The following is a 10,000-nucleotide window of genomic DNA, read 5'->3' as shown; positions in this document are numbered from 1 at the left end:
TACAGGCTCTATTTGATCACAAATCAGAAATGTTAAATGATTACCTCAGTCCAGTCAGGATCTTCCCCTCCCCCAGAGCTGAGATCAGGTCAACAACATCAGCATCTGACAGGAACCCCACATATAACCTTTCAACAACATGAAGACAGCCATGTGATGACATTCATATGATGGCATATCTCCAAGAAGGAAACAGGGGAGGCAAGATTTTAATTAACAATAGCTATCGCTATCAAAGAAACAAAACCAAAAACGATAAGATGTGGGGATGTGGTGATTCAGAACGAGTGGGCCGAAACCTGGATGTGTACATTGATGGCACTTTCAAATCCTCCAGTTCGTGACAATTAATGGAAAATACATGGATAGGGTGGGCCACTTGCTATGTGCCTGATGACTGGCAAAACAGTGGCCCAGTACAGGCAACTCCTAACGCAGGTGAAGCGTAAGGTCCGGCGCGTAACGGGTCATCGATGGAGACCACAGAGCATAATTACAGATTTTGAGAGCTCCCTACTGCTGGCAATTCAGGCCGAACTACCAAACAGCCAATCGTCTGCCTGCTATTTCCACTTCTGCCAGAGCCTTTGGAGAAAGGTTCAGGAGCTTGGCCTTTCTGGTCAGTACATGCGACATGGGAGACTAAGGAAAGCGATTAGAAAAATAATGTCAATTGGATACCTTCCTTTGGCATTTGTGCAGAATAATTTCCGCTTGCTGGTGACCAATGGCGAGATGGTCCGTCTGAGGGCGCGTTACCACGGATTGGGCCAGTTCTTTGACTATGTGCGGCACAATTATGTGTCAAAGAACTGGCCCAATCCGTGGTGAAAACGCAAACTTGAAAACGCATTACTCACTGAACAGCCAACTAACTGTTAGTTGGCTGTTCAGTGAGTAATGCGTTTTCAAGTTACAGTTTTTTGATAGTTGTTATTGGATAGTGTTGAGCAATGTGTGTTCTTGAAATAAAGCTTTGTTTTTAGCTCCGGTTAGCATACAGACTGGAGAAGTAACTAGGTCCTCCCGCGATCAGTGGTTGTCTGTTAAACTTTTAAATCCGGACGTTCCCTGTGTTTTAGTTTCTTCTTTTCGACATCTGATCGTCGACTGAAAGGTGTTCCACGAATAGATACAACAGAGTTTTCAGTCGCCATACTCTCAGATTAAACGTTTCTGCTGGCTATGATTCTCCCATAGATATTAGGGATGTGCATCTCATCACTGAGGACGATGCGATACACATCTCGATGCACTGCCAACGATCCGATACATTAAAGATATATAAGCATAAAAGCAGCTACTAATGGATACGATGCGATTCACCCCTAGTGCGATTCGACACGATGCGATTCAACGAGATGCGATGAAAAATATTACAATTCTATGCAATTTAATATGGTACATAATGATTCATTTATTTGTCAGACAACAAATCAGTAACAAGGTTTCTGACAAAAGAAAACATGTATGTGTATGTGTGTGTAAGTGTGTTCTAAATGTAAAAATGTTTCACTATACCTGCCAGTAACAACACAGTTTGCTTCATCCTAAACATGTGGATCAACTGCCTAACACACTAAATTTAACTCATTTGTCCTATTTTAAGGTTTTTCTTTATGAATATGAGTTGATCCACATGATCAGGATAAAGCAAATTTCGCTGTGCTGCAACTATGTCTCATGGGTTTCGGTTATTGCCTTTGAACGAGCTGAGTTGGTAGCCAGCGGGGCATGGAAAAAAGTGGAAATACTTCACTCAGTCTGCTTGCTAGTTGTACTTGTTGAGCTAGCCACTGTAAATTAGTATTTATACATTATACATATTTTGCATATTGTATGGGTCATCTTTCTTTGTAAAGCCAAAGTGTTGCCAAACCTTAGATTTATTGCAAGATTTAGGGACGTGTAACTCCTCATCAGCCATGGTAACTCTCTCCCGAACACGCCTTAATCTTGCGAGACACTAGTCCGCGAGACTTCACGACAATCTGCCACTGACAGCAGTGGAGATGAGAGCGCATTTAGGAAACAGTTTGGAGAGGGGGAATCTATCTAAATATAAAATTATACCGGATTATACCAATGCAAAAAAAAATGTAAACAATGCATCGCAGTTCATCCCACATTGTATCCGGTGCACCCTTTTTTGATCCGGGCCATCGCATCGTGAGCTTTTATGCCGATGCATCGATGCGAACCGGTGAATCTTCCCATCCCTAATAGATATGTGATATTTATATGGGATGTGAGGGAATGACAAAGGGTCTCTGATTCGACCAGTTCATACGCGATGATATAAGAAACCCTGTCATTGGCTGGGGCGCAGAAATCATCCGGCAATGAGAAGCTTTCCTTGCATTTTTTTGGTTCTCATAGACTTCCACTTGGCCGGCACCCAGAGGGGCTTCTCTCTCAGTGATAAAGAATGGCAATATATTATATTTGTTCACATTTAAGTTGTTTTTGGCAGGGGCTTACGGTCTCCCGCACACATTTAACGCGTTAAAACAGTACACTTCTTATTTTAATTATTTGATTTATAATGTTTTTTGACATGCAATACAGTGCCCTGTATTGACGCAACGCCACTGACCACAACAGATCAGCTCTCTCACAAACAGACCACAGCACGACACACAGATGAAGCTTAACGTATGAAAACACTGATGGCCAGATGTTTCCACATGGCCAGAGTACCCCATGAGTAGAATTACTCACATCCAAATCCACTGGCTGGTGTGACATTCTGTACTAATAATGATTACAGCAACAGATCAGTTAACAAGTCAAAGGCTCAGGAAAAGAGCACAACTGTTTTATACAGAGCATGAAATTAAAATATTGACTTTGAATTTGACTTTCACAGATAACAGTGTGAAAAAAAATAGTAGACTGGTGCCTGATACAGAGTGTAAGATCTGAAGACTCTAATACTTCCTTTCAGAATAACTTATACACTCAACTGGTATGAAATCCATCTTCTTTGCTGGGTTTCATTTAAGAGCCCAATGGGTGCTTTACTTCCTCCAGACCTGCATGTGGTGCTCTAACAGCACTTTACATCAGATATTAGGGATGGAATGATTACTGTTCTGACCCAGCATGACTTTAATGCTTTGTGCTGGGACTATAAAATAGGTAGCAGACTCACTGAAATGATGGTACTGCATGCTGTCAAAAACTGACAGGAGCAAGGGTGGCGTTCCTACTAACACCTGCCCACAACCTGACTAAACCACAGAGGATCTTAGGTGTTTTGTGTTTGCATGTGGTTTATATAGGAGTCACATGTATATTATTTTTTGGGAATGTCACAACAATACTCAAGGTTGCATAAAATGTCTATCTGGCACTTGACTGACTTGATTGATGAAACAATTCAGTTTTTCTCCTCTTTGATCACCTCTTGTATTGTTGTACCTCACAATAAGTCATACTTGTGATGAAATGATTGCAAGGTGTTTTAGTGCTGTGTGTAAATATCCATTCTATTTCTAAAGTATTATGGAAGGCAATATTGATTTTACATCAAGCCTGAAACACAGGCACATGAGGGCTTAATTTAGTATTTTACACATAACAATGCTCAATGAAAGATTACGCTGTCCTCCGGTAAAATCGTCGGATGCCCACGCTTGGTTCAAGTTAGCTTGTTCAGAATAACAGACTTGTTGAAGACGGCTTAGCGAAAGAATGTGTTTATTCAATCACATGCCACGGTCAGCTCCACACAGCACAAGCATGCACAAGGCACGTCTGCATGGCGAGGAGTCGGTCTCCTTGCTTCTTCTTCTCATTACAAACATTGCAGATACATTTATACTGTAGAATTAATGTATGGTTTAGGGGAGGGAATGGGTGTATCTGGAGGTCAAAAGGGGATGTCTAGCTTACAGCTACAGGTAGGGCCATATGGATGCTAATGTCTTTGCTTCAGCTAATCTTGTCGTGGCTGAAGACAAAAGCCAACTAATGTCTCTGGCTCGGAGACACACAAAAGCTAGGGACCAGGTCTGATGGCCCATCAACATAGACAAAAGGCCAGGTGACATGTTGATAGCTGTGGCCTAGTGCTATGCAAACTATATTGCACAGGGTTGTTGAGATGTAAGCATATTATGTGAAGTTATGAAAATGCCTATATCTAACAGGTGCAACCTGTAACGTTTACATACAACACCATTAACACAGACAGTGAAGCTTCTCATGAAGGGAGGTTTCACCTGAGGCCTCTGGAGTGTTTGTCCACAGAGAGAGAGAAGAGTTGACTTGAGAAGAGTTGACTTGAATATTCCCCCCAACGAGAATTAACCTCTAGCCTGCCAATCAGAACACAAAGTCAATGCTGACTGACCAATCAAAAAACAAACACAGAGTTAATTGACACTAGGCTATCAGAGTACACCACCAAAATACAGAAATATACCCTTCAGTACACACACACACACACACACACACACCATCAGTTCAGCACCTTGTAGTTCATCAACCCTGACTATTATTATAATCAGTATAATCAATGATAATAAGTTAATCAAATATGATTAATTATTTTAACAATCTCGCTGTTCTCACCACATCTCACAGCACGTCTCTGTGTTCTGAATTAAGTCCAAGCACAGGGCTTGCATACATCTCTCTTGCAGTGTGTGTATGTGTGTGTGTGTGTGTGTGTGTGTGTGTGTGTTTGTGTGTGTGTGTGTGTGTGTGTGTTTGTGTGTGCAGGGAGGGTAAGATGCTTTCTAATCAGGCAGACAGACAGATAGACAGATCAAGGGTCAGACAGACACACAGAAAGACAGACAGTCAGACAGACAGACAGGTCAGTCAGTCGAAGTCAGGAGAACCTCACTCCATATTCACTAAGTCTGTCTGATAAAACATCAAAGATGTCTTTAAGGTATTAACAGACAGTGTGTGTGTGTGGAGGGAGACAGTGGTCAACAGACAGACAGACAGACAGACAGATCAAGAGTCAGACAGACAGACAGACAGACAGACAGACAGGTCAGTCAGTCGAAGTACACACCCAGTGAGGATCACAGTGCAATCTGGACGGCGCTTATTGGACTCCTGCAGAAGCCTGATCCCCTCCTCCAGTAAGAGACCATCAGCCAAACTTCTAACTAAAGCTTGTAACCTATGATACAAATATACTTCTTTAGTATGTCATGGGTCTCCCAATACAAACACACACTCTCTCACTCTCACAGACAATATCTGGTTTATTTTTTATTCAAACTCCCTCACACACACACACAAACCCTTCAATTCAGTTGTGCTTTATTGGCATGACTGTTTCAAAGCAGTGGTGCCAAAGCAAATACATTTATAACAAAATAATACTATGTTCTTTAGATACAATATCTGTTTTCTAATAAATACTTCACTCTCTTGCTCACTCCCTGTAAGAGAGAGAGCAAGAGAGTCCTGCACAGAGTGTGTCCGTACAGACTACCCCTCCATGCATAGACTACATACAGAAACAGAAGATGATGTATCTCTTACTTTACTTTCTTCAGAGTGGGGCACGTGTGGATGAGGTTGAGGATCCATTGGGCCCAGCTCTCAGTCAGACAGCTCACACCCTTCAACTCCACCTTCTCCAGACCAGGCAGAGTCCACCAGTCAGTGAAAGACTCAAGAACACCCATACAGTCACCCTGTGGACTTCAACACAAAAACATGACTGAATAATACCCGACACTCATGTGTGGAACATGAGGTAAATAACACAAGGCACTAACATTCATTTTGGTCTTACTTTGCTCTTAAACCTGTGACATCGCCAAACTTGTGGATGAAGTCAGTAAAGCTGCCACTGGTTGGGCTGTCAGCTTGTGACAGGGTAAGTGAAGCAGGTGACATTGTGGAAGACGACGACGACAAACTAAAACACAGGCACATGAGGGCTTAGTTTAGTATTTTACACATAACAAAGCTCACTCTTCAGGTGCAATCTGTCACGATGTATCTCTTACTTTACTTCCTTCAGAGTGGGGCACGTGTGGATGAGGTTGAGGATCCAGTGGGCCCAGCTCTCAGTCAGGCAGCTCACCTCCAACTCCACCTTCTCCAGATCAGGCAAAGTTTCGAGTCTCCAGTCAGTGAAGGACTCAAGAACACCCATACAGTCAACCTGAGACCTATGTGGACTTCAACACGAACACACAAAAACATGGCTGAATAATACCAGACACCCATGTGTGAAAAAATATGTTTTTTAATCATTTTTGAATAATTTGGTCTTACTTTGCTCTCAAACCAGTGACATCACGAAACTTGTGGAGGAAGTCAGTAAAGCTGCCGCTGGTTGGGTTGTCGGCTTGTAACAGGGTAAGTGTAGCAGGTGATTTTGTGGAAGACAACAGTGATTTTACACGCAGACTGAAACACAGGCACATGAGGGCTTAGTTTAGTATTTTACACATAACAATGCTCACTCTTCAGGTGCAACCTGTAACGTTTACAAACAACACCATTAACACAGACAGTGAAGCTTCTCATGAAGAGAGGTTTCACCTGAGGCATCTGGAGTCTTTGTCCACAGAGAGAGAAGAGGAGGATGGCCATGAAGTACCCTCCTGAAGCCTGCCAATCAGAACAGAGTCAACGGAGACTGACCAATCAAGAAACAAAACACAGAGTGAATTGATTCTCATCTATCAGACTACACCAAAAGATAGAAATATACCTCTCAGCACACACACACACACACAGACACACACACACACACACAATCAGATCTGCACCTTGCAGTTTATCAACCTTGACTGCTATGATTATCAGTTAATTTGAACAATCTTGCTGTTCTCACCTCAGCAGACGGCACGTCTCTGTGTTCTGAATGAAGTCCAAGCACAGGGCTGCGGTGGTGACAGTGATGGTCGTCACAGACAGAAGGACTTTACCCACAGACTCTTGCTCGGAGAGAGCACTGATGACCTGCTCCACACTCTCAGGTGAGAGGCTGCTCTTTTCCACGCTGTGAATGAGCACATACAGACCAATGTCAATCTCTCTCTTCTGGTCTCTTTATTATGCACTCACACATTATACATGTGTGTTCATGTTCTCTTTACTTTAATTAACCCTGACCCATTTGTTATTAAGATCAACTATGTCTAAGGAGGACAGGATGGCAGATTTGTTAATGTTACTCTGTAAACTGGGTAGAAACTGGATTCAGTCCTGGACAGCACAAACAGAAGGGAAGACAACAAGCATATAATACAAGGAACACACTATATTTGCTCTACCTAATGTAGAGTTGAAAACATAGAAGTTGTACAAGTTCCATATAATCTCAAATGTAAAATGATTACCTCAGTTCAGTCAGGATCTTTCCCTCCCCCAGAACTGAGATCAAGTCAACAACATCAGCATCTGACAGCCTCTCCACAGTTAACCTTTCAACAACATGAAGCCAGCCATCAGACCATTCAACTACAACAGATCAGCTCTCTCACAAACAGACCACAACACCACACACAGATGAAGCTGAACGTATGAAAACACTTATGGCCAGATGTTTCCAGAGTACCCCATGAGTAGAATTACTCACATCCAAATCCACTGGCTGGTGTGACATTTTGTTCTGAATATGACAGCAACAGACTTGAGACTGTGAATTGTTCAATGTTTGAAAAAAACGTAGACTGGTGCCTGATACAAAGTGTAAAATCTCAAGACTCTAATACTTCCTTTCAGAATTACTCATACCCTCACCTGGTATCAAATCTCTTTTGTATATTCATTTCATATTCAAAATATGTATATTATTTTGGGGGGGTTAGGGTTAGACATTGATGAAACAATTTACTCCTCAATTGTTGCACAGTTACACTTGTGAAATGATTGCAAGGTGTTGTAGTGTAGTGTTTTCTATTTCTCACATATTATGGAAGGCAATCTGTTTAATATTGTGTTAATCTTGGTTACCTGATATGACTGTATATTATGCAATCTGAAGACACATTTCTCTCTTCAGAGACACACTCACCCCAGCTCCTCACACCTGCTCAGTGCAGGCTGCAGCATCCTCAGCTTCTCTGCTGTTATGACGCTGAACCCCGTGAGCTCCAGGCTTCTGATCGTCTGTCGTGGTTCTGTCAGGCAACACTGCAGGCAGTACAGCAGCACCCAGCAGTCTGTCCTCGTCAGGGGAATGTCGCCAAACTTCACCTTACCCCAGACTCCCATGGCTCTCCTTACAAACTCCTCCTCATGGAGCTCATAGAGACATTGGAGTATATGCAGCATATCCTCTTGAGACATTCTGTCATGCTTTCTCTGCATCTGATGTATACGCAGTATCTTTGGATCCACTTTATCCTCTTGATTCAATCTGTGCTTTTTCAAACCCCTTAGAAGCCACTTCTTCAGATGAGCTTTAATGGATGGCCTGGACTGCATTATCAGGTGTGTGTCAATGCCTCTGTTTGAAAGACCAAAAAGGAATTGAACAACAGGTTTAAAACGTTTAACGTTTCCTAACAACTCCTGTAGTTTGTCAAGTGCCTCTTGCTCATTCTCCAACATCAGGTACTGGAGAGCAGCGAAGAACTCCTGGAAGCTCAGATGCATGAAACTGTACATTCTTTCCTGTTTGACTTTCCTCCTTTGCAAGAATTTGCAGAGGAAAGGATTGTGTTTGGTTGCTTGTGATGGATCAGGGAAAGCCTCAGACAAACTCTTCTCATCAAACAGGACCTGATGTTCCTGTAACCCTCTCTCTGCCAGCTGGCCCAGGCTCCTCAGCAGTGTCTCCTTAGCAGGCTGATTGAAATCCTGGCAGTGATGCTCCAGCAGAATCCACACAAAGTGCACAAATATAGAGGTGGGTGTTTCTAGTTCCTTATTGATGTCCGTGCCTTTTTCTTTTTCCTTCTTCTCCTCTTCTTCTTGCTCCCTGAAAACTGTGCAGGTTATCCAGCAGATGACGGGGATGAAGCAGGCAGTGTACAAAGTCTCGTTGGTCCTCACACAGGTGAATGCTTTCTCTGCTAGCTGTTCTTCTTTGAAAAACCTCTGGAAGTAGTCCTTCACCCCCTCCTCAGTGAAGCCTAGGATGTCAGTGAAACGCTGTGAACCACTAAGCAGCTTGCTCAGTTTGTCTGAAACAGTTGACCTGGTGGTGACCAGCAGGAAGCACTTAGGCAGGAGAAGCCCCTTCAGCAGAGCACTCAGAGTGGCCTCAACAGGAGCTTTTGTGAAAGGGTCTTTCGGTGGCACTGTGCTAGTTTTCTCAAATGAGAACTTGAGCTCATCAAAGCCATCGATGAGGAGGAGCACTTTCATTTTTGAGTCCTTCAGCACCTCATCTGTCTCACTGGTGACACTCAGGAGATCCACCAGACTGCATGCCTCTGAGATTTCATTAAGCTCTTTGCATTCAATGTGAAGAACAAGGTCGAACAGGTCTTTGAATACTTTTCCTGAGGCCCAGTCGTACATGATCTTCTTAGCAGTGAAGGATTTGCCATGTCCAGAGTGGCCCTGGAGAATGACTGCCTTTGGAACATCTCCACCGTCATCGGGTTTGAACAACTGGTCAACAGTGATTGGTTTGTACGCTTCACTGGCCCTGGTTTTTAAGACCTGCTGGCGATGTTCTCCTCTAAAACGGATCTCCTCCTCTCTTTCTCTCTGCTTTCTGTGTGACTCAACGATCAGCAGCTCAGTGTAGCGGTCAGCCAGCAGCACTTTCTCACCAGGTAGAGAGTTATACTCCGGAACCTCTTCATATGTGGAGCAGACGGATGTCTTGTATTCATTTATTATTGAGGTATGATCTACAAAAGAACAATTTTATGATGAAATAGTTATTTAATAAAATCTGAATTTACCAGCGTCCTTGGGTGGAGTAGAAACCCCAAGACCTAAAAGAGGATGCATTTGGATGAACAGGATGAGGTGTACATCCACTTCTACTCCTAAGCTATAGTACCCATTTGACTCCCCTGTGTGTGTGTGTGTGTGTGTGTGTGTGTGTGTG

At 43.0% G+C, this 10,000-nt stretch overlaps 2 protein-coding genes across 3 annotated transcripts in view; both read right to left on the bottom strand.

Moving 5' to 3' along the window:
- Positions 1-694, bottom strand: part of LOC308375707 (uncharacterized protein) — a gene marked incomplete at its 5' end in the record, with an annotated part of 4,224 nt that extends 3,530 nt beyond the window's left edge. The window contains 2 exons of the mRNA XM_080851891.1: positions 45-105; positions 682-694. Coding sequence (XP_080708017.1) covers positions 45-105; positions 682-694 — 74 coding nt within the window. The remainder of the gene's footprint in view (positions 1-44; positions 106-681) is intronic.
- Positions 695-3,910: 3,216 nt separating this feature from the next.
- The window catches only part of LOC308376071 (NACHT, LRR and PYD domains-containing protein 1 homolog), a 7,787-nt gene continuing 1,697 nt past the window's right edge, over positions 3,911-10,000 (bottom strand). Inside the window, exons 3-12 of one of the 2 annotated variants that reach the window (XM_080852326.1) lie at positions 8,006-9,797; positions 7,329-7,412; positions 6,821-6,988; positions 6,526-6,594; positions 6,256-6,390; positions 5,985-6,158; positions 5,768-5,893; positions 5,512-5,673; positions 5,033-5,143; positions 3,911-4,322 (exon numbers count right to left, since the gene is read on the bottom strand). In XM_080852326.1, coding sequence (XP_080708452.1) covers positions 4,223-4,322; positions 5,033-5,143; positions 5,512-5,673; positions 5,768-5,893; positions 5,985-6,158; positions 6,256-6,390; positions 6,526-6,594; positions 6,821-6,988; positions 7,329-7,412; positions 8,006-9,797 — 2,921 coding nt within the window. In that variant the 3' untranslated portion in view covers positions 3,911-4,222. The remainder of the gene's footprint in view (positions 4,323-5,032; positions 5,144-5,511; positions 5,674-5,767; positions 5,894-5,984; positions 6,159-6,255; positions 6,391-6,525; positions 6,595-6,820; positions 6,989-7,328; positions 7,413-8,005; positions 9,798-10,000) is intronic. The other variant, XM_080852327.1, reaches the window with a different exon arrangement.

The sequence above is a fragment of the Sprattus sprattus genome (assembly GCF_963457725.1).
Source record: "Sprattus sprattus genome assembly, chromosome: 15".
NCBI lineage: Eukaryota > Metazoa > Chordata > Actinopteri > Clupeiformes > Clupeidae > Sprattus > Sprattus sprattus.
Note: the sequence above shows the minus strand (reverse complement) of the source record. Positions and strands in the feature narration are given on the sequence as shown.